The 24,871-nt window shown below is 38.1% G+C and overlaps 1 protein-coding gene across 1 annotated transcript; it reads left to right on the forward strand.

Moving 5' to 3' along the window:
• Window positions 1-11,927: 11,927 nt before the first annotated feature.
• LOC139320706 (golgin subfamily A member 6-like protein 22) lies at window positions 11,928-12,572 on the forward strand. The gene has a single exon (XM_070949142.1). The coding sequence runs from the start codon at window positions 11,928-11,930 to the stop codon at window positions 12,570-12,572; it is 645 nt and encodes a 214-aa protein (XP_070805243.1).
• The last annotated feature ends 12,299 nt before the right edge of the window (window positions 12,573-24,871 follow it).

Here is a 24,871-nt window from a genome sequence, read left to right on the forward strand (position 1 = left end):
GTGATCAGATTTATTTTGTGTTTTGTCAAGTTTATTTTTTCTTTGATCCTTTTGTTTTGAGGTTCATTCTGTAGCTCAGATTCATATTTTTAAAGATCTTTCAATAAATTGTATTTCTTCTGTTGTTTTTCCTTGTTTTTCTTTACCAAGTATGCTATTGTCAGGCCTCTTATATAGGTTTTCACCATGTCCCATACGTTCTGGAGGGAAGTTTGCTCTTTAATATTAATCTCAAAAAGTATTTTCATTTCTTTTTCTATCATTTGTATATAGTCTTTGTCTTTCAAAATCTCAGTGTTCATCATCCATCTCTTCTTCTTCCGATAGCCTTTCCAGATTATTTTTACCGGACTGTGGTCTGCCCAAATATTTGTCATTATTTCTATTTCTTCTAACTCTTTCCTAAGATCTGTAGTCATCCAGGCTATATCTATTCTGGACCAGGATGAGTGTGGATTGGAGTAAAAGGTATACTGTTTTTTTTTCTTTATTTATTTCCCTCCAGGCGTCCTGGTGGCATAGTTCTTGCGCCATTTCCTTAAAAGTATCTGGAAGGGTCTATTTCCTAGTTTTATTTTTCTTGGTACTCCAATAGTCTTTTTCCATGTCTGAGATTGCATTGAAGTCACCTATAATACAAATGTTTTCATAGTCCAGATCTTTTACTTTGTTGTGTATGTTTTTGAAGAAGGCCGTTGATTATCATTTGGCGCGTAAATCGAAATCAATAATATTGTTTTTAATTCCGTTTGTAATTCAATCATTAAAACTCTTCCCTCCTCGTCTGCATATACCTGTTTTGATTTTAAGTGTTTCCTAATGTAAACTGCAATGCCTCTTTTCTTTTGTTCTGCTAGTGAAGTGTAAAGATTTCCTAATCTTGTATTTTCTAATATCTGTTGGTGTTGTTTTTTGATACGGACTTCCTGTAGGTTTATTATATCCATCTCCAATTTTTGTAATTTGGTAAATATCTGGGTTCTTTTAGTTGGGGCATTTAACCCATTTATATTAATCGAAATCATGTTTATTTCCTGTTCCATTTTTCTTCCTATTTATTTGTTGTCTTTAGTTTCCTTGTGTTTCTTGTTATTCTTTGTGTTTTTCCCCTTGCTCCTTCTTTCTCCATTCTTTCTTTCTCCAGTCTTCTCTTTTCCTCTTGTTCCTCTTCTATTTCTTCTATGGGTTGTTCCTCTTGGCTCTTATTCTCCGGTTCTTCTCTGGGTTCTTGATTTTCTTCCAGGACAAAGTGTTGGTCAAAGAATTCCTGGGCTCCTTCCAGACTATCTATCTTAAATTTCTTGTCCTGCCACGAGATTAGGATGCCCTCTGGTAACAGCCAACGGAACATCACTTTGTGTTTGTTTAGTTGTGTTGTGAGGAAACTAGTTTTTCCTCTGGTCCCTTACACGTCTCGGGATTTGTTTCAGTGTTATTATTTCTTTCCCTTTGTAGAAGATTGCGTCCTCTCTCATTTTTCTATATATCTCCTCTTTTATAGTTTTCTTTGTGAATCGGACGTGCACTTCCTTTGGCAGTTTGTTCCTGCGTGCGTAGTTGGTATGCACCCTGTAAACTTCATTGATCTCCCTTCGTATGCCATCTTTATCTCTCTGTGTTGTTTCAGCGAAGATCTCCGTCTTAGTCTCTCCCAAATCTTCCTCTTTGGTTTCTGTTATATTCTGGAACCTTAAATAGAATGATGCCTTTTCCATTTCCAAGTAGGTAAGTGAGTCTTCGAGCTCTCGATTACTTGCTATCTGTTGTTGTTCCAGCATTTCTACTTTCTTGACCGTCTGTTCCATTTTGAGTTCTGTCTTTTGAATCCTTTGTTCGTTTTTGGCAATGTTTTGCTGGATCCTTTCTATCTTGTCATCCATTTTCTTTATGTTATCATTTATCTTTCCCACATCGGATTTCAAATCATCATGATTTCTTTTTGTCTCCTCATGGTTATTAGCAATCGTTTCCTGGGTCTTATTCATTGACTCCTGTATCATTGCCAAGATTGACTGAATATTTTGTATGCTGGAGATAGAGCCCGTCTTTTCTTTTTCTGTTCCAAGCATGGTTTCTATAGATCTCTGTTGGGCAGGGATGCTGTAAGGGAGGCTTGGTTTGAAATTATTTTCATATTTGCCTTAGTTATGGTGGTTGTTCCGGTACTTGTCATCTTAACTCTTTTTTGTAGGTTCTCCCAAAATTTCATGCACTAGACCACTCTTATTGTATTTCATATTGTATTTATGATAGTATTTTATCAGTAGTAGTATCTAGAGTCTATGGTCTATATGGTGTAGATCTTCAAAATAAAGTTTAATCTTATTGGATTATAAATTACTTCTATAAATGTCCTTAACACTCTAGTAATTAATAATTAATTAAATATATAAATATGTATTCAAGTAAGAGAGAGGAAAAATAGGGTGAAGGAGGTGGGGGAAAAACTTAGAATTCTAGCACTTCATTAAATCTTAATATAGTTAATACAATATAATAATCAGTAATATCGATTAATGTCAATATAATAGTATAGTAATAAGTATAATAATCACTCTATCAAATCAAAACTGTCAAGTACAATCTCACTACGATAGATATATAAGAAATTAAATATTATTTAAATTGATATCCACTTAAACTATTAGTTTCTAATTAGCTCTTAATTAATTATACATATAGTAGATTAGAGATCAGTTAATCAAATGTCTCACAATCAACAAGCATTAATAAATGAATATACTGTTTTTCAGGAGTTAATCAGGGGTATATATATATATATATATATATATATATATATATATATATATATATATATATATATATATATATATGATTATTTTGCACTTAATATACAGTTCTCTTTCACTCTTACATATGGAGTTCTTGTGTCCAAGTTGTTATATATTATAGTCTTTAATATCTCTCTCTCCGGAAGTATCCAATAACCAAAAGTTCAACTGTCCAAAGTTCAGCACTTTAAAGTATTTTAAAATAGCCCGTTTGTCGTTATCAGTTAAATAGTTTTTGTATTAACTTCTCAGTTACTTTCCACTTGCCAGTCTGTTGTGCCGCTCTCACTCACTCTCCCGGTTTCAATGGCCTCTGTCACTTTCACTCTCACTCACCGTTTCGCTGTCTTCCTATTAAATAGTCTTTGGATACTTCCGTCTAGTTTGCTATGGCTCTCTGATCAAGTTCAAAAAAAACCTCCTTCTTCTCCATTGAATCCAAATCTGGAGTCTGGTCAATTGCCACGTAAATCCCTTTGAAATCTCTCGTTTCAAAGCAGTCTCTCTTTTTCGTGCAGTCACCGCCTGTCAAATCTTCTTCCGCCCTTGTCGTTTTTTGTTGCTGCTCTCTCTGGCTGCTATTCCGCCATCTTCTAGGGTCTCAAATTCGCTGCTCTCCACTCTCTGCTTCGTTTATCGCTGTGCTTCGATTACTCCTCTTATTATCTCAATCCACTTTCAATTTAAACTGGATACAGTTGCGATCTCTCGGTTTGATCTTCTCTTCCTCCTGTGCGGTTTCAGCGCTTCAGGCCAGCCATAAAGTCTGGTTTTTTCCCATCTGGAATTAGGAGGTTACTCCTGAACCTTCAAATTGGTTGCCTTCCCCCCTTAGGTCTTTGGAGTTTCCTCCTTTTTCTATTGATCTCTCCAAGATCAAAAGTGCTTGAAACGGCTTCCTAAGTGGGAATCTTAGAGTTTCAAGAACAGAGCCCTGTTCTCTAGCTTCAAACCTGCTGACGTCGCTGCCGGAAGTCCACATAGGTCCCAGCTTTTTACTAGGCAGCTTTAGTCTTATGTATTTGGTTGATAGATAAACCCGATCTCCCACATGAAAGGGAAGTTGAAGAGATCGGTGTTTATCTGCTTGCTTTTTATATACTTCAGCTGCGTCTGCAAATGCCTTTTAGAATTCTTCCAGCCCTTTCTCAGTGACTCTATCCACTCGGTCTAGGGTTTGGAGGAGGGGGGTTCTCTGGGCAGTTCGGGCATCGGTACAAAATCCATGCTGCTGGTAAACTGGAAGGGGGTTAATCCGGTGCTACTGTGCATGGCGTTGTTGAAAGCCACTTCTGCAAATGGCAGCAGTTCTCTTGTTGGTAATCCACATAGCATCTTATATACTGTTCCACCATTGCATTTGCTCATTCTACAGCTTCATTCGTACTCGGATGGAAAGCTGAACTAAGTCCTTGTGTGGATCCGACTGATCTCAGCAACTCTCTCCAAAATTTAGCTGTGAATTGGACTCCTCGGTCTGAGATGACCCAGTGGGGTATTCCATGCAGTTGGTAAATCTGTTTGATAAACATCTTCACTAGATTTTCCACTGATGGCATTCCCAAACAGACTGTAAAGTGGGCTTGTTTTGAAAATAAGTCGATTGCTGTCCAAATGACTGTATTCTTCCCACTCTCTTGGAACTCGACTATAAAGTCCATTGCAATTTCCTCCCAAGGTCTGCTGGAGCTAGCTACTTGCTGGAGGAGCCCAGGAGGTTTTCCTGGTCTCATCTTCATGGCAGCACAGGTGGCACAGCTTTTCACATAGTCTGCTACATCAGCTTTCATTTTTGGCCACCAAAATTGCCCCCTGGCTAAGTGTAGGTTTTTCAAGAATCCAAAATGGCCGGCCAGTCGGGAGTCATGGCTGCGCTGTAGCACTTCCAGTCTCAAGCTAGGGGAGGTGTCAGGTTTCGATGTCATCTCAAATAAATGCAGGTTGAAGTGCTGACAGGAGGCATATAGTTTTGATCCTTTCCAAGCCAGTCCATCCCTCATGGTCAAGATGTTTCTATTATCTATGAGCCATGGGTCAGTTGGAAGTGCTGTTTTCAGTGCCACTGTTAGCTTGTCCTACCCAGGATTGGGTTGTCACCCGGCTTAGCCCCTAGTGATGCCTTGTGTGGCTGATTGCAAGGGGGAAATGATGGCGTGGATGACTTCTTCCCAGCATCTATCTAATTGGGGCTTCTCGATAGGGCATCTGCTAGTAGGTTTTTCCTGCTGGGATGTACTTGTTCTGACCTAGGCTTCCTGATATAGTAAAAAGCACACAATTAGTCCCAAAACCCGTTTTTAAAATTTTAATGGCTGTGAATTCCTTTCATTTACAGCATATGCTGAATTACCAAGAGTTTATAAATAGTCCAACAGAAACCTGCCACAGTCCTTCAGCTAAGGCTGGTAAACACCCACCTTTATCTTCTTTGACACGCTGCAAAAGACCTAATTGGCAATTATCTTGGCAAGGCCACACGGAAACACAGTCAAAAACGGAGCTTCAAAGTACAAACCGACACCATCCACAACGTTGCTTTCTGCAAAGGCCCACATGCCTTTGCTCTTCCTTATTGTCTTATGGGAGGAGCCAATCATCTCCAAGCCTTACTCCCAAGTTGTTCCTTTTGTTTTAACTGTTCTTGCCTTCTGGCAGTTCTGTGCATGCATGCACTAGAAACAGGCTCCCCTGTTCCTCTGCTTCTCTGATGTCCAACTCTGGAGGCTCCGGAGTCCACACATAACTACCAGATGGCCCCGGCCCCATCTCTGCCTCCGATGCAGAGTCCTTGTCCGAGCCTTCCCCAGACTCCAGGACTGGTCCATGTTCCTCCCCAGCTTTCTCACTGTCCAACTGTGCTGCCAGCTCCGCAGGCTGTTGGTGGACCACAACAGTACTTCAACTCGAATTTAAACCATCTGAAGTATTGTGCCCAGCGGATTTGTTTGGGAGATAGTTTTCTGGGGTTTTTTTAGAGCTTCAAGGTTTTTGTGATCAGTCCAGACTTCAAAGGGCACTTTATCTCCTTCCAGGAAATGCCTCCAGGAGAGTAGGACCCAGCAAACTGTGTAGGCTTCTTTCTTCCAAATGGCCCACCTCCTCTATGTGTCGGTGAGTTCTTAGACATGTAGGCACAGGGTAGGAGCTGTCCTTGTGGATTCTTCTGTAGGAGCATGGCTGCCACGGCTACATCGCTGGCATCCACTTGGATGATGAACTGTCATTCTGGGTCCGACTGCTGGAGAATTGGCTCCTCGGCAAAGAGTCATTTTAATTTCTCAAACGCTCTTTGGCAGTCCATTGACCAGGCAAGTAGTTGACTTGACTGTGGTGTTGCAGAGGAGACCCAATTTTTAACAGTTCTGTTAGGGGCAAGGAAATTTCTGTGAATACTTGTATAAATTGCCTGTAAAAGTTTGCAAACCCCCAGGAAGGTTTGCGGGTGCATGGGGGCTGCCAGTCTAGCACAGTTTTCACTTTTCCTGGGTCCATTTCCACCCCTTCACTGAATATTCAGTAGGCGACATAATCTAGGGAGGTTTGATAGAAGTCACATTTTGACAGCTTTGCATAGAGCTTTGTGGCGAGCAGTTTTTTCAGTACCTGCTGCACTAGCTTTACACGCTCAAGAGTTTCGCTGAATGTAAGAATGTCATCTAGGTAAACTAGGACCCCTTTGAGTACATGCTCATGTAGCACTTTATTTATTAACTGCATGAAGACCAAACGGCATGACTTTGAATTGGAAGCTGCCAAGCGGACAGTTAAAGGCTGTCTTCCATTCATCTCCTTCTTTGAGTCTTATGCGATAGTAGGCTTCTCTCAAGTCTGGTTTGATGAACACCTTGCCCTTGGCTAAGTGGTTTAGCATGTCCTTCATGAGGTGGAGGGGGTAGGTGTTCTCCAAGTACACAGCATTAATGTCATGAAAATCAACGCAAAGCTTCATCCCCCCCCCATCTTTTTTCTCTTTAAATAGTACTGGGACCACCACTTTGGATTTTGTGGGCTGGATAAAGCATTTATACTTACATTTATAAATTTAAATTTATATTTAAAGGTATTTATGAAAATGTAACAAAGAATCATAAGGAGATGATTGATTGTTCAAAGATAAAGATGTGGGTGTAGAAGATCCTCAACAAATGGTGGGAAAAGATGAACATAATATTCAGAAGACAGATGACAAATTTGAAGGAGTGGTAGAGGAGACGAATCAAAATAAATTACAAGAAGACAAAAACACTGAAGAGACAGTAACAATAAGTACGATACTTTTCAGAGTATAAGACACTCTTCCCCCCCAAAAAAAGTTGGTAGAAATGTCTGTGTGTCTTATACAGGAAATGTTGCTGAAGCCCCACCCACCCACCGGCCCCCACCCTTCAGCCTCTGCCTCCCAGCAATTTACCTCCTTGCAGCAAACAGCGTGGTCAGCTTCAGCAAAGCCTGAGTTAGCACGAGCAGCTGATTGGCAGTTGGATCAGCCTCCCGGAATACCCCCTATCAGTTGTTCCAGACTGCAGGGGATCGCCGCCACCCATCAGCACCATTACCGCCCATCGGTGCTGTCACTTATCACCGCCTCCACCCGCTCCATTTTCAGCCTCCTTGCATCCCATTTTCAGCCTCCACAGGTCCCATTTTTGGTCTGTTCCAGGCGGCGGAGATAGGCGGTGGCAATCCCTACTACCTGGAACAGCCCGAAAATGGGATGCACAGAGGCCAAGAATGGGATGCATGGAGGCCAAAAATGGGGCACACGGAGACAGTGCTAGGTGACAGCAGCAGTGGGCAGCAACGGCAACGATGGGCGGCAGTGATCCCTGAAGCCTGGAACAGTTGAAGAGGTATTCTGGGAGGCAGATCCAATCACCAATCAGCTGCTTGTGCTAAATCAGGGTGTGCTGAAGCTGACCACACTGTTTTCTGTTTGCTGTAAGGAGGCAAATTGCTGAGAGCAGAAAAAGAGGCAGTTTTTCTTGTTTTCCTCCCCAAAAGCTAGTGTGTCATATACTTCAAAGTGCCTTATAGTCCGAAAAATACAGCACTAAGAATCAAATAAATAATTCAATTTATAATAGAATGGAGGAAAAAAAGGAAAATCTTCCAAAAATAATTAAAGGGTTATGGAGGGGTATGCAAATCATGCAGCAGAAGGAGACAAAGGGTAAGGCAGAGGGAACATTCAATTTGTGCAAAAATGTTAGAAAGAAATATAGGATCCCGAGAGAAATATAAAAAAGTTACCAAAAAGTCAATAAATGATGAAATTCTAAAAAGGCTAAGAGATGGTGGATAGAGATAAAGTAACTTGCAATATGGTGATTTTATTAAAAACTAATAGAAACAAGTAGAAAGTATAAATTGGGAAAATAGTAGTACACATATGGATATATAATAGAATTTACAGCAATTATGAAGAAACATAATTACATCAAAAATGTTGACATATTGCTCAAATGTTTTATTTGCTCCTCAGTTGAAAGGCAGTTAATTCAAATGTTGGCAAATAAAATGTATCCAATATTCAAGAGTATATTTCTTGTTGCAGTGTCTACAGTAATTCTTTTAGCCACTCCTCATTCCCAACAAATCAAGAGTTTTTAATAGAACCCAAATACATGGAATATTATCAAGAATACATGGGTTCTTAACTTAGGAACAGTTTTAGAGTCATATTAGCAAAATATGACTCTAAATATTTTGGGGGTCAAAATATGACTCCCAAAAATCATAATAATAGGAAAAGTCCAAATCATATACTTTAATATTCTTGAATTACATTTTAAACAGCAAGGTGAATATTAATCAATGCTTACATTGATAATTACATTATCAACATTAACATTGTCAATAAGCACAAAACATTAATTATATTACTTTATTTGAAGATTTTAAGAAACTTTTTATGTTGTTTCATAAAATCATCTATTTATCAACCGGAAGTTAACATTCAAGTTTATTAATTTACAGGTCACATAAATAACACAACTCTTGTCCAATTGCTTACAAAGAGTAGTATTAGCTTAGCAGTCACAGCTACTGTGATTGATCCAGAAAATCTAGCCATTGTGAGGCTTTAGAAGTGAGAAATGCATCTAGACTTTTTAAAAAAGTGGTTAAATTGAATAGCCTGCCGAACATCACTCTGAAATAAATCAATACTAAATCAATTATTTAATATTTTAAACAAATATTTTATGTTATTTTAAAAATGAATTATTTCATAACCTTTTCATTCTTAAAAAATCTGCTATATTTAAACCTAATTTTTCCATTTATGTCTTTCAGCTGTTAAATCCCAACCTATGTCAAAATTTCAAAGAAGTATGATAGTAACTTTAGGACATAAAGGACTTAAAATCAGAAGTTCCTTACTGGTAGTCCTTAACATATTAATGTTTTTCACACTTATAACTCTTGCAGCCAATCTGTGGTTACATGAACAAAATTCAGATGCTTGGCAACTGGCATGTATTTATAACTGTTGCAGTGTGATCACCTTTTGCAACCTTCTGACAAGCAAATTCCATGGGGAAGCCAGAATGACTTAACAACCATTACCAACTTAATAACTTCAGTGATTCACTTAATAACTATAGTAAGAAAGATCATAAAATGGGCCAAAATCATTTAATAATTGTCATCCTTAGCAAGGGAAATTGTGGGCTCAATTGCATCAATGACAATAGCACTTAGACGTATATATCACTTCATAGTGCTTTACAGTCAGCATATTTTCCCCCAACAATCTGGATTCTCATTTTACCTACTTTAGAAAGATAGAAGGCTAAATTGACCTTGAGCCCATGAAGATCAAACTCCAGGCTGTGGGCAGAATTAGCCTGCAATACTGCATTCTAACCACTGTGTCACCAAGGCTCTGTGCCAATTGTGGCCCTAAGTAAAACTATTCTAAAGAATTGCAATAAATGCCTTCCCCACTAAAAAATTGGAAGTCAAATCCACTTTTCACTTTACCTTTATTTAGTGACAATTCGAGACCGTCTTCTGCCACCAATAGCCTCCCACCGACCAGTCCGTTCCCACAGAGAGGGTCTCCTCAGGGTGCCATCAGCCAAGTTATGTTGGCTGGCGACACCCAGGGGGAGGGCCTTCTCTGTGGGAGCCCCAGCCCTGTGGAATGAACTGCCCCCGGAAATACGTAAGATCTCCGACCTCCGGGTGTTTCACTGCGCACTGAAGACCCTGTTGTTCCGCCAGGCAGGACTATCAACATAATAATTTTAAATTGGGGTATTTTAAATTTTTGGGGTTTTAAATCAGCCAAATCTATTTAATTATTTTAATTTTTAATCGTTGTGTCCTGTGTTTTTAAATTGGCTGTACACCACCCTGAGTCCTTTGGGAGAAGGGCGGTATAGAAATAAAATTATCATTATCATTATCATTATCATTATCATTATCATTATCATTATTATTATTATTATTATTATTATTATGTTGATGTTTATACTCGATGCATGGATATTGTTTGGGCAGTTTGCTAGACTGGGCAGGAATGAAAAGCCTCTTTTTACAAAATCCAGTAATCCATGTTTGGTTTTTTTGAGTTTATAAAAGGCTACACTAATGGCCGTGAATTTGATGGAATCCCACAACTCCCAGCTGACTGGAGAAACAAAAAGAAAAACAAAAAACAAAACAAAACCAACTGTAACCAATTCATATGAATGATATCAAGAGTTTTCCTTAGTCCAGGACTTCCGGTGGTGACGTCATCACGAACGGGTGAGGAAACGGAGGCTCCGTCTCTGATACCCAAATTTCCTCATTAATTGCTCTTTAAGGGCATTCCCGAACTTGGAGGGATCGGGAAATGAAAGAGGAATTCGCGAAGCCCCCTGGTGTTGCGCTGTCATCAGGGAGGTCGAGCGATCAACCTCTTAAATTGGTGGAGAAGAAGTCGGCTTTATCAGTGGATAGGAGTGATGGCGCCTGTCTAGATTGAAGCAAATAGTGGAAGCAAATTCGAGTGACTGTCAGATCACCTACAATAGAGGCGGTAAACAGGAGACGCACAATCGAATTAGAGGAAGACAAGTGAGTTACAACAGCGGTGGTACAAGAGGAGAAGAAAAAAAGGGGAAACAATTACAGCGCGGAAGAGAGGAACCCACAGAATGACTAAGCAAACATAAGAAAAGGAGAAATAGCGCTCGAAGCGGTGTGAGTGTGGACTTTTACATTTGAGCAGAGGGAGCAGCTTGTGGACTCTGTGGATATAGACGAGCCGTTTGAATCTGGGAACTACAACTGACTCAAACCCCAAAATATCGGAAAACTGAGCGCAGAGACTGAAATACCAGACTAAGTGGTGAAATTCGCGGACATAGAAGACCTGTCTGGATTTGAGACTTTAGATTTATTAATAAATTTGGACAATAGAACTTAAGTTTAAAAAAGATTTGAAAACTGAATGCAGAGAACCGATTACCGGGACAAGCAAAAAAAGACTGAGACGGACACAGATCGCGTTTTTATGACTGTGAAAGAACTGAACGAGAGAGGTAAAGCAAGAAGATAACAAAAGACCAAAGAAATAAAAATTAAGACAAGAGGGAAGTGAATTATTAATTTTGAACTGTTTAATTAGCCAATAAGTTTAATATTTAAAAGAAATATATAAGTAAATAATATTTTTATAGCTATAAATTGTATTGTGAAATTGTGATTAGATAAGGAATTATTGTTAAAGTGAAAGATTGACTTTTATACAAAATAACAAATGAGTTGACTGTATGTTTGAGATAGACTGATTGAAAAAGGGAGCAATTGAAAAGATTGCTAATTAGAAAATTAAGAAAATCAAACTAAAAACCTTGACTGATGAAATAACTATAAGTAAATTGATTTATACTGTGAGGAAGAATTAATTGCTCAATTGGGATAATTGGCAATATAATATGATATAACTATATATAAGTTGTGCGGAGTATAAGCAGTGTTTGGAGGGGAAAAGAGATACTATGGAATAACTTAAAAATTGATGTTAAGGTTGGAAACCTTCACATGAATATTGAAAATTTAACAAAAACAGGGAAAAAACCTACAACCAATACGATAGTAATGACTCCTACCCCCTCACAACAAAAAACAATAGATAGCATGATGGGGAAAGAAAAGGAAAAAGTAAAACTGGAAATGGCACCGAATGTAATACAAGACATGTTTCAAAAGATTCAGGAAACACTGCTCCAAACACAAGAAAAAATAGCTGAAAACCAGGAAGAAATGAGAACGTTCCATGCAGAGATTAGAAATGAAATAGGAGAAGTCAAGGAGGATATTAAGACTATGAAGGATAAGATTGGGGGTATTCAAAATTCTATAGCAGAAAATGAACAGAGAATTAGGAAAACGGAAACAAAAATATATCATGTGGAATTAAAAGTAGAAGCAATGGAACAAAAAACTCTCCAACTAAATATAGAAATGTCAGATTCCTTGGCCATGCTCGAAATGGAAAAGGCCTCATACTTCCTGCGATTTCAAAACATTCCAGAAGAAAAAAATGAGGATTTAGAAGGGAAGATGGTGGAAATTATTGCAGGAATGACACAAAAAGAGCCAAAAGAGAAAAAAGGACAATTGGAAGAAACTTACCGCGCACAAACAAATTATATAAGAAAACACAGACTGGCGAGAGAAGTCCATGTCAAATTCTTAAAAAAATCAATCCGAAATGAAGCCTATAAGAAATCTAGAGAAGAAACAGTGACCTATAATGATAAAAAAATTATAATTCTAAAATAGATACCCTGAAGAGTAAGAAATCTACGACAACAATATCAGTTCTTAACACAATTATTGATCAAATATAAGATAATGTACAGATGGCTGCCAATAGAGGGGATCTTAATATTAATGGCTTAAATGCCCCAAAGAAAAGGAATCAAATTTTCACAAAATTATGAAAAATAGAAGCAGATGTGATATGTCTGCAAGAAGTACACATTCAAAAAGACTATCAAAAAATCCTAGAAAACCCCAAATTAGGAAAACTATATTCATCTCTGGCCCAAAAAAAGAAAAAAGGAGTAGTGATTTACATAAAAGAAAAAATACAATCTAAATTAGTTTATACCGATGAGCAAGGTAGAGTGGTGATGGTAGAATTAGAAAGAGGAAAGAGGAAAATGTTAATTGTAGTGATTTATGCACCTAACAAAAAACTACAGGTTTTTTTTAAAGATCTACACATAAAATTAGCAGAATTAGAATATGATGATATTTGTGTAATAGGGGATTATAATGCAATAGTAAATGCAAATAAGGACTACAAAACTGGGGGGAAAAACAAAAGAAAAAAGAAATACTTCCAAAAGAATTCTTTACTATGGCTGAAGAACTAAACTTGGCAATGTATGGAGGGAAACACATGAAGAAGAGGCCCAATACACCTTTTACTCCCATCCGCATAATTCCTGGTCAAGATTGGATATGGCATGGATGACCCCAAATATCAAAATAGAAGTAGAAAAAATTGAGATAGGCACAAACCAATGGGCAGACCACAATCCACTATTCATAAACTGGAAAGGGGAAAGAAGACGTAAGAGATGGAAAAGAATTTAATTTGATATTAGAAAAGGAAGTAAAAATATTCTTTCAGATAAATAAAATAGAGGAAACCTCTTTACAAAACACATGGGATACTTTAAAAGCATATATAAGGGGCCTAGTAATAGCATATACGAGGAAAAAGAATAAAGAGAAGAAAAAACAATTAGATAAGTTAGAGAAAGACCTAAAACAGATAGAACAAAAACTTCCAGGTAAAGCCCCAGGACAAAACAATAAGAGAAGAATGGAAAATGATTAAGCATAAATTTAATTTGATAAACCAAACAGAACTAGCTCAAAAAATAAAAATGTCGAAACAAAATTATTTCGAACACGCAAATAAAACAGGCAGATGGCTAGCCTATAAACTGAAGAAAGAACAGAAAAAAAGAACGATATACCAACTGAAAGACGATAAAGGAGAAATTCAACATAGTAAAGAGGCCAAAAAAGAAATCATTAAGAAATTTTATGTGAATTTATATAATCAGGAAAAAATAGAGGAAGACAAGATAAAACAGTACATAGGGAAATCAGGAATGCCAAAAATCACAGAAGAACAAAGAACAACTCTCAATAGGCCAATAACCAAATTAGAATTAGATGAAGTACTGAAAAAGCAAAAAAACAATAAAACACCGGGACCCGATGGACTACCAGTAGAAATATATAAAACAATGCAAGAAGTACTGGGAAAGAATATGTTGCGATTATATAATGAAGCTATGGAGAAAGCCAAATTCATGGACAGAAGCCATAATAACAATCATTCCAAAAGAAGATACAGTTCTCCAGTTAATTCAAAACTACAGACCTATTTCATTATTGAATGCTGATTACAAAATATTTGCAGCAATCTTGGCCGAAAGGATTAAATCGGTATTAAATACATATATACACCCAGACCAAAATGGATTTCTGCCAGGATGCCAAATAAAGAACAACATGAGAATAGTACTTAATGCTCTAGAATATTATGAATCACATCCGGAGAAGCAGGCAGCATTGGTTTTTCTTGACGCCCAAAAGGCCTTCAATAATCAAAATTGGAAATTTATGATTGAACAATTACAAAATATGCAATTTTTTTTTTATTTTTTTTTTGGGGGGGAAAAATTTGGGAAAATTATAGCAGAAATCTATACCAAGCAATCAGCAAAGATAATTATGAACGATGATATAACAGACAAATTTAATATAACAAAAGGAGTCAGACAAGGCTGCCCACTCTCTCCCTTACTATATATTCTATCATTGGAAATCTTGTTGAAAAAAATTAGAGAAGACAAAGGAATTGAAGGTTTAAGGATCAATAGAGAAGAATACAAAGCTCAGGCCTTTGCTGATGACCTAGTGTTTTTGATAGAAAATCCTATGGAATCTACACCTAATCTGTTCCAAAAAATAGAAGAATTTGGAGAAGTGGCCGGACTAAAAATCAATAAAAGTAAATCGAAGCTAATTGTAAAAAACCTTACGGAAACTTAAACAAAAGAATTGACAGATAATATACAAATCCAAACAACGAAAAAAAAATAAAATATCTAGGAATCTGGTTATCTACAAGAACATCAGCAATTAAAGAAAACAATTATTACAAATTACTAGAACAAGCAAAGAAAGACTTAGAAAAATGGGAAAATTTACACATTTCACTCCTAGGAAGAATTTCGGCCATCAAAATGACTATTCTACCTAAATTTTTATATTTGTTTCAGGTTACCCCAATAAAAATAGATAAACCGTTTTTTGAAAAGCTGAATAAAATAACATCTAAATTTATATGGCAAGGGAAAAAGCCACGAATAAAATTTAAGCTGCTTCAGGATACAAAAGTTAGAGGAGGAGCTGCACTCCCTGACTGGGAGGTATATTATCAAGCAGCAGTACTATCGTGGGTCAAAGATTGGATAGAATTAAAGGACTCTAGAATTTTAACAATTGAGGGACACGAACTCCAAACTGGCTGGCACTCCTTTATGTGGGATGAGAAATATAAAACACATTCATACTTTAAAAGACACACAATAAGAAACTCATTATTACAAATTTGGCTTAAAATTAAAAAACAACATTATATGAAGATACCAAATTGGCTAGCACCGGCAGAATCAATTAGACACCCAAATTTAACAGAGAAAACAAAAATAATTAGATATAAAGATATAATTGACTATCAAGGCAAATTAAAGACAAAACAACAATTGGAGACAGATTTACACAGAGAAATAGATTGGTGGACTTATACTCAAATACAATCCAAATACAGAGAACATATAAAAACATATGAAATTTATAACCAAAAACAAGAAATAGATAAAATTATATTAGATTCAGAAAATAAATTAATTAGTAGAATTTACAAATTTCTTCTACGCTATAAATTGGAAGAAGAGACAGTCAAAGAAACGATGATTAAGTGGGCTCAAAACATCAAACACACAATACCTTTGGAAAAATGGGAAAAGTTCTGGCAGGTAAATCTAAATTTAACGAAAGCAACGGCGTACAAGGAAAACCAACTGAAAATGTTTTATAGTGGCATATGTCTCCAACCAGATTGGCAAAAATACAACCTAAAAATAGCCCAATTTGTTGGAAGTGCAAAAAGATACAAGGGACTTTCTATCATTTATGGTGGACTTGCCCGGCAGCAAAGAAATTTTGGTCTAACATCAAAAAATGGTTGGAACAAATAACAGAAACACAGATTGGAAAAGAACCAGAAACATTTTTATTAGCAATCTTTAACAAATCATACCCTAAAGATATCAAATATCTCACAATTCACATATTAACTGCAAGAATAACCTACGCAAAAAATTGGAAGCAAGAAAAAACACCAAGTGAAACAGAAGTAATAGAAAAATTTTTAGAATGCGCTGAAATGGATAGGTTAACCAAAGAATTACAAGAAAGAGAAGAATCAGATTATTACAAAATATGGAATAATTGGTATAATTTGTTAAAAATAAGAAATATACAAAAAAATATAGGGGGAAATATTACCGATTTAAATATATATATAAAAAATGTTATTAGATTAAGGAGAGGTGAAGGAATATATTATAAGTAGAATTGTAGAATGTCACTTTGAAAAAATGCTTAAGAAGAAATTATAATCCTTTTGTGTATATGTTGTATAAATGTTTGTTGTGTATTTTTTAATATTTATACTCAATAATTTTATTTTATTTTTTTAAAGAGTTTTCCTTAGTCCACATCCAGCTTCCAAATGCCTTTTTGGCTGTAACACCTCCCACTAATCCGTGGAACATCAGTTCACCATTCCTCAACATAAGCTTCCTTGTCTAATCTAAAATTGAAGAACGGGGAGAGAAGATTCCTTTCTTTCTAATCACCTGTTTCCAAAGCTGTTCAGCTTTATTACAGGTTTATTATAGGCTTCTGGTTGCCAGTATGACACTACACTTGCCTTTCACAATGGCTCATAATGGATGCTTGTGTCTTTTTTTCTTAGTATTTGATTTTGCATTCTTCTATTCTGTCATCCTTTTTGCATAAACTATTATCTCCCATCCACTCAGAATTCCCACAATTCTCTTACTTGTATGTACAGTATGCATGTATACTGTATATGTGAATATAACATTTCTGTATATAAATATGTATGTTTATGTATTGTGTACATATATCTATATAAAATTTACACACACACATACATATACACAATATATATATATATAGATATGCACATACACACACAGTATATGTGTATATAAATTTATTTATTAAATTTATTTGCTACCCATTTTGCTGAGACAACTTTCTATATAAATATATGGAAAGAAACAGTAGCTTTTTGTTCATATGGGTTATCTGAAATTTTATTGAAAAAAATCAACAAGCTCCTACAGCCTGAGCTTTATTACTCTTTTCTATGAATGAAAAAAAAAAGACATAGTAGATCAGTAGTTGCTTCATTATATATTACTTGTATACAGTATATTACGGATGTTAAATGAGATGCAGAAAACCCCCCACAAATTTCAATAATGTACTGAAGAAGATACAACTGATCAGTATAATCATGCACTGCATAAAAATAAAATAAATCTACTGGATCATATTATTATATCATTACACAGCTGGAGAAAAATGTATTACGATTCCATGGTTTTAGCAAATTTGCTTCGTTGCAATCAACTGTATGGTAAGAGGAAAAATATTGAAGTCTGAATCATCCCTTCTTATTCTGCAGCAAAAATAAGCTACATCATTTGCATTAAATAAATTACAATAGCAAAAGCTAGAAAAGCTGATTCTTGCAGATTAGGAATGTTACATATACGGAAGGAATAACTCCTTTTCCCTGCATTGTAAATATTTTTTCTGCTATTATGCTAATCTGCTATTCATGGAAGAAGGGAACTGCCATAGTTACTTTTGATTCTGTATTTTCTGCTTTAGTCATCCAAGGAAGCAAGAGAAATATGCCCAGAACCTAATTTTGCTATTCTCATGCCATAATAATGACTGTAGAAATATTCTGTCATTCAAAATACAGCATTTCTATCTACTTGGGTAATATAACCAAACTTTCGAGTTTAAATGTGCAAAAGTTGCATTTACAGAAACTTTTATTTTTTAATCTGCATTCCTCCAATATCTATCTATCTATCTATCTATCTATCTATCTATCTATCTATCTATCTATCACCCACCCACCCAATTTGCATGTTTCAAATCAGCAACTCTGGGTGGCAAATAATCATAAAAACAATTAACCAGTTTTTAAAAACCTACTATACTATAAAAACATACTATAAAAATTAAATACTAATAGCAAAAGAGATATTATGTTCTGTAGGTATCAACATAGAACAGGTTATGGGACCCTTGACACACTTCAGACCCCAGACCTCAGGAAAATAACCAGGTCTTCAAGGCCTTCCAAAAGGCCAACCGGGTCAGGGCTATCCTAACATTTTATTTATTTATTCATTCATTCATTCATTCATTCATTCATTCATTCATTCATTCATTCAATTTATATACCGCCCTTCTCCTAGTGGACTCAGGGCGGTGCACAGCCAAAACTAAAATACATAACAATACAAAATTTAAAATTAATTAAAAGAATTATATACTTTGGCCCGAATTAAAACAGTGCGAATTAAAACCCATTAACAAATTAAAACTAAACAATTAATAACCATTAAAAACTAGAAAAGGGGGGCGGGGTTCACGCCAGCCCTGCTTGCTGAAAAAGAAGAGTTTTCAGGGCTCGGCGAAAGACCCGAAGATCCGATATCCTTCTTATCTCCGGGGGCAAATCGTTCCAGAGGGCGGGGCCTGCCACAGAGAAGGCCCTCCCCCTGGGGGTCGCCAGCCGACATTGCCTGGCCGACGGCACCCTGAGGAGTCCCTCTCTGTGGGAGCGTACTGGACGGTGGGAGGCTATCGGTGGCAGAAGGCGGTCCCGCAAGTACCCAGGTCCTATGCCATGGAGCGCTTTAAAGGTGGTAACCAACACCTTGAAGCGCACCCGGAAGACCACTGGAAGCCAATGCAGCTCACGCAGGAGAGGTGTCACATGGGAGCGACCCCTCGCTCCCATAATCCCCCGCGCGGCCGCATTCTGCACCAGTTGGAGCCTCCGGGTACTCCTCAAGGGGAGCCCCATGTAGAGAGCATTGCAGTAGTCCAGGCGGGAAGTGACGAGTGCCTGAGTGACTGTGCGTAAGGAATCCCGATCCAGAAAGGGACGCAACTGGCGAATCAGGCGGACCTGATAAAAAGCCCCCCTGGCCACGGCCGTCATATGCTCTTCTAAAGACAGCCGTGCATCCAGGAGGACGCCCAAGTTGCGAGCCCTATCCGTGGGGGCCAATAACTCGCCCCCAATAGCCAGCGATGGTACCAGCTGGCTATATCGGGACGCCGGAAGCCACAGCCACTCAGTCTTGGAAGGGTTGAGTCGGAGCCTGTTACTCCCCATCCAGATCCGCACGGCCTCCAGGCACTGGGACATCACTTCAAGGGCATCGTTGGGATGGCCCGGGGTGGAGATGTACAGCTGAGTATCATCAGCGTACTGATGGAACTCCACCCCAAAGCCACAGATGATCTCACCCAGCGGCTTCACATAAATGTTGAACAGAAGGGGCGAGAGGACCGACCCCTGAGGCACCCCACAAACAAGGCGCCTCGGGGTCGACCTCTGCCCCCCTGCCAACACCGACTGCGACCGGTCAGAGAGATAGGAGGAGAACCACTTCAAAACAGTGCCCCCCACTCCCAACCCCTCCAACCGGCGCAGCAGGATACCATGGTCGATGGTATCAAAAGCCGCTGAGAGATCTAACAGGACCAGGACAGAGGAACAACCCCTATCCCGAGCCCTCCAGAGATCATCCACCAACGCGACCAATGCCGTTTCCGTGCTGTGCCCAGGCCTGAAGCTGGACTGGAGCGGATCCAGATAGACAGCTTCATCCAGGTACCCAGGAAGCTGTTGCGCCACCACACTCTCAACAACCTTCGCCAAGAAGGGAAGGTTGGAGACCGGACGATAGTTAGCCAAAACAGCCGGATCCAGAGCAGGCTTCTTGAGGAGGGGCCTCACCACCGCCTCTTTCAAGGCGGATGGCAAGACACCCTCGCTCAAAGAAGCGTTGATAATACCCTGGAGCCAGCCTCGCGTAACCTCTCGGGAGGCCAGCACCAACCAGGAGGGACACGGGTCCAATAAACATGTGGTCGCGTTCAGCCGCCCCAGTATCCTGTCCATGTCCTCGGGAGCAACAGGGTCGAACTCCTCCCAAATGGCAGTCTCAAGACCGACACCCATCATCCCGTCTGTACCTACCCAGTCAGAGACCAAGCCTTCCCGAATCTGAGTGATTTTATCGTGCAGATACTGGACAAAATCCTCGGCACGACCCTGCAAGGGATCCTCCCACGCTCCCAGATGAAGGAGGGAACGGGTCACCCTAAACAGGGCGGCCGGGCGATTATCTGCCGATGCGATAAGAGCGGAAAAATAGTTACATTTTGCCGCTTTTATCGCCACTAGGTAAGTCTTAATATGAGATCTTACCAGTGTTCGGTCGGATTCGGAGCGACTAGATCTCCAACTGCTCTCTAGGCGTCTTTTCTGGCGCTTCATCCCCCTCAGCTCCTCAGAGAACCAAGGAGCCAGGTAGACTCGGCGACAGGTCAGAGGCCGCACAGGCACGACTTGGTCCAAAGCATCAGCGGCCGCCCTATCCCAGGCGGCCACCAGATCCTCAGCCGAGCCATGAGTCAGAGTCTCAGGAAATGGCCCAAGCTCCGTCTGGAACCTATCAGGATGATGGATGTTGAAATAACTGAACACTGTTTAAAGATTGGTTCTGTTGTAGAAGAAAGGACTGTACCAGGGAGCCCAATAATTTTTTCCAACAATTCTCATGCATTAAAAATAACCCGTGTTATTTTGGTATATATTTCAGTTTGGTTTAATTTTCATCCTTTTTGACAACTATTAAAATTTCAATCCTATGATGAATTATCAATGTGTTAATTCAAGATTTCCTTGGCTCATGATCAGAGCACTCCAATTTTGAAGGGAAACCTCTGATATTAAAACTCTTTCCCTTTATTTCAGCCTTCTTAGTTTTTGCTGCTGAATCTTTTTAGTATCAGAAACTTTGGAAGTCAGGAAGAATGAAGAAGAGAATCCACAAAAAGATCATATTATGAAAAAAAATGAGTGTGACATGATCAACATAATTACTATGTCAAAAACTGGGCTGCTATCTTAATAGGATTATAAAAACCAAGATTACCTTGCTATGAAATTTATTGCCTATAATGACTAAAATAGCTCATGCTGACTAAATCTATAGTTACTGATTAACACGGTCAAAAGCTTCATCCATATTTTCAAGACTTCAACGTATGTTTACTTGCTTTTTTGTCTTTGAAGAAAAGCTGAAATAACAGATTAGGTCACAGAAAAGGCTATACTAGCCTATAAAGGCTATAAAATCTATCTTATCCATCCAATGTACATGTCATCCGAGGATAGAATACAGCATGTTTAAAATAAATAGTACAAGTGAAACTCGAAAAATTAGAATATCGTGCAAAAGTTCATTTATTTCAGTAATGCAACTTAAGAGGTGAAACTAATATATGAGATAGACTCATTACATGCAAAGCGAGATAGTTCAAGCCTTGATTTGTCATACTTTTGATGATTATGACTTACAGCTCATGAAAACCCCAAATTCACAATCTCAGAAAATTAGAATATTGTGAAAAGGCTCAAAGTGTCCCACTCTAATCAGCTAATTAAGCCATAACACCTGCAAAGGGTTATGAGCCTTTAAATGGTCTCTCAGTCTGGTTCAGTAGGAATCACAATCATGGGAAAGACTGCTGACCTGACAGTTGTGCAGAAAACCATCATTGACACCCTCCATAAGGAGGGAAAGCCTCAAAAGGTAATTGCAAAAGAAGTTGGATGTTCCAAAGTGCTGTATCAAAGCACATTAATAGAAAGTTATGTGGAAGGGAAAAGTGTGGAAGAAAAAGGTGCACAAGCAGCAGGGATGACCGCAGCCCGGAGAGGATTGTTAGGAAAAGGCCATTCAAAAGTGTTGGGGACTTTCACAAGCAGTGGACTGAGGCTGGAGTCAGTGCATCAAGAGCCACCATGCACAGACAGATCCTGGACATGGGCTTCAAATGTCGTATTTCTCTTGTCAAGCCGCTCCTGAACAACAAACATCAGAAGCGTCTTACCTGGGCTAAAGACAAAAAGAACTGGTCTGTTGCTCAGTGGTCCTAAGTCCTCTTTTCTGATGAGAGCAACTTTTGCATCTCATTTGGAAACCAAGGACCCAGAGTCTGGAGGAAGAATGGAGAGGCACACACTGCAAGATGCTTGAAGTCCAGTGTGAAGTTTCCACAGTCTGTGTTGATTTGGGGAGCCATGCCATCTGCTGGTGTTGGTCCACTGTGCTTCATTAAGTCCAGGGTCAATGCAGCCGTCTACCAGGAGATTTTGGAGCACTTCATGCTTCCTTCTGCAGACGAGCTTTATGGGGATACTGACTTCATTTTCCAGCAGGACTTGGCACCTGCCCACACTGCCAAAAGTACCAAAACCTGGTTCAATGACCATGGGATTACTGTGCTTGATTGGCCAGCAAACTCGCCTGACCTGAACCCCATAAAGAATCTATGGGGCATTGCCAAGAGAAAGATGAGAGCCATAAGACCGAACAATGCAGAAGAGCTGAAGGCCGCTATTGAAGCATCCTGGTCTTCCATAACACCTCAGCAGTGCCACAGACTGATAGCATCCATGCCACGCCGCATTGAGGCAGTAATTGATGCAAAAGGGGCCTAAACCATGTACTGAATACATATGCATGCTTATACTTTTCAGAGGTCCGATATTGTTCTATGTACAATCCTTCTTTTATTGATTTCATGTAATATTCTAATTTTCTGAGATTGTGAATTTGGGGTTTTCATGAGCTGTAAGCCATAATCATTAAAATTATGACAAATCAAGACTTGAACTATCTCGCTTTGCATGTAATGAGTCTTAAGTTGCATTACTGAAATAAATGAACTTTTGCACGATATTCTAATTTTTCGAGTTTCACCTGTATATTTCCAAGATTTTTATCCAACAAAACAAAGCTAGTATTTGTATATTCACTTTTCCAGAACATCATGAAAGGTTGCCTGATACAAATTAGGCTACTGATTCAAAAAATTTAATATTGTTTACCACAGATTGCTTTGTACAGAAACTATTCTGCTCTACCTAAATGTACCAGAATTTGAACAATGTTTGCATGCAGTAAAAATATTTAATTAACCAAGATCTTGATCAACTGTTTCTTCCAATAAACTTACTTCAGATCTCCTCTTGAGCTATATTTGCTAAATTCATTTCAATATAACAGCATATTTTAAAAAAATAGTTGCTCTGGATCTGTGGTATAGAAGACTAACAACTGATATATGTACCTGGAAAATATTTTATCCATTTTTATTTATATTACTTAACAGAAAAGTAACAAAAATAAAGAAAATTCTTTAGTAGCATGGAATATTATTCAATTTGGGATATGTACTTATCAGGAAAAACATAACCTGAACTCTATGACCATCTCTTACCACCAGCTAAAGAAGATCTAGTGCCTCAACATAGGGTTATTCTAGTAATAAAATTAATTTATATAAAATGGAAATAGGTATAATTTGGAAATTAACTCTTCCAAATGTTTTTTCAACTTTTTGAGAGGGAAACATAGCACTATTTCTGTTAAAGAAAGATCCTATTATACAAACTACAGAAATTACAGCTCATAAATTAAGCAGTCTTTATTGGAGTATTCTCCATATTCACAATATTTGCATTGATTAAAATAGTAAAGAATGTTGCCTCAAATTACCTGCATTATCAGAATCTTTCAAATCTAATCTTTATTGTACTTATCAAAATCTATTTATTACTGCATTTTTAACTCATATGGTTCAGGACACCATATGCATGATCAGTTTTGTCTTTCTTGGGATCATATGGGACCACAAAACTTTCATTAATTACACAGGAACTAACAGTGCAATTTTTGATAGTTTGATCATCACTATTAAAAATTGAAAATAATGTTTTATTCATGTTAAGGTCAGTTTTCAATTATTATATCAGAATTTCCATATACTCTTGGGAATATGGAAGTAGTTCATCATTGCCTTCTTCCCATAAATTCTCAGAAGTTCCAACCTAGCCCACAACTCTTTTATTTCTTGATAGACTCCTATCCAAATAGTAACAGATGTGAGCTTTCTGCTGTAACCAAGGTGAGCTAGGTAGTGCTACTTGTTGGGAACACATCTGGAAAATTCACTAGTATTAAGAATTCAAAAGCACACATCCAGGTTTTTAGTGAGAATAACATAAACATTTGATGAATAGGATAATGCTTCTAGAAACATAAGATAATTTCTGGTATGACAATGAACATTTAGGATTAGGAGTGACATGATAGCAACTGCCACAAAGAAGAGGGGCTGCTATAAAGAAGAGTGGGTCAACCTATTCTCCCAAACACCTGGAGACAGGACAGGAAGCAATGGATAGAAACTAATAGAGGAGAGAGCCAACCTAGAAATAAGGAGAAATTTCCTGACAGAACAATTAACCGGTAAAATAGCTTTGCTTCAGAAGTTGTGGGTGCTCCATCACTAGAGATTTTCAAGAAAAGATTGGACAGCCATTTGTCTGAAATGGTATGGAGTCTCCTACTTGAATAGGGGGTTGGATTGGAACCTTTCAAATCTATAATTTTATTATCTTCAGATCCCATATCTCAATATTAACCTTGACTATTATGCCATAACTCATGTCATGTTCATTTGATTTCTAAAAAGAAATCAAATGAAGTATTTCTAATACTTTCTTCCATAACTTCCCAGTCTTGGAATGCGGTGTTCTGTTCCACTGTGGGTAACATGCA

This window comes from Pituophis catenifer, unplaced genomic scaffold (genome assembly GCF_029215685.1).
Source record: "Pituophis catenifer annectens isolate HBS135680 unplaced genomic scaffold, rPitCat1.0.hap2 SCAF_8, whole genome shotgun sequence".
NCBI lineage: Eukaryota > Metazoa > Chordata > Lepidosauria > Squamata > Colubridae > Pituophis > Pituophis catenifer.

Bases quoted from the DNA above. Each gene is read 5' to 3' on its own strand.
- LOC139320706 (XM_070949142.1), top strand. From the start codon at position 11,928: ATGGGGAAAGAAAAGGAAAAAGTAAAACTGGAAATGGCACCGAATGTA.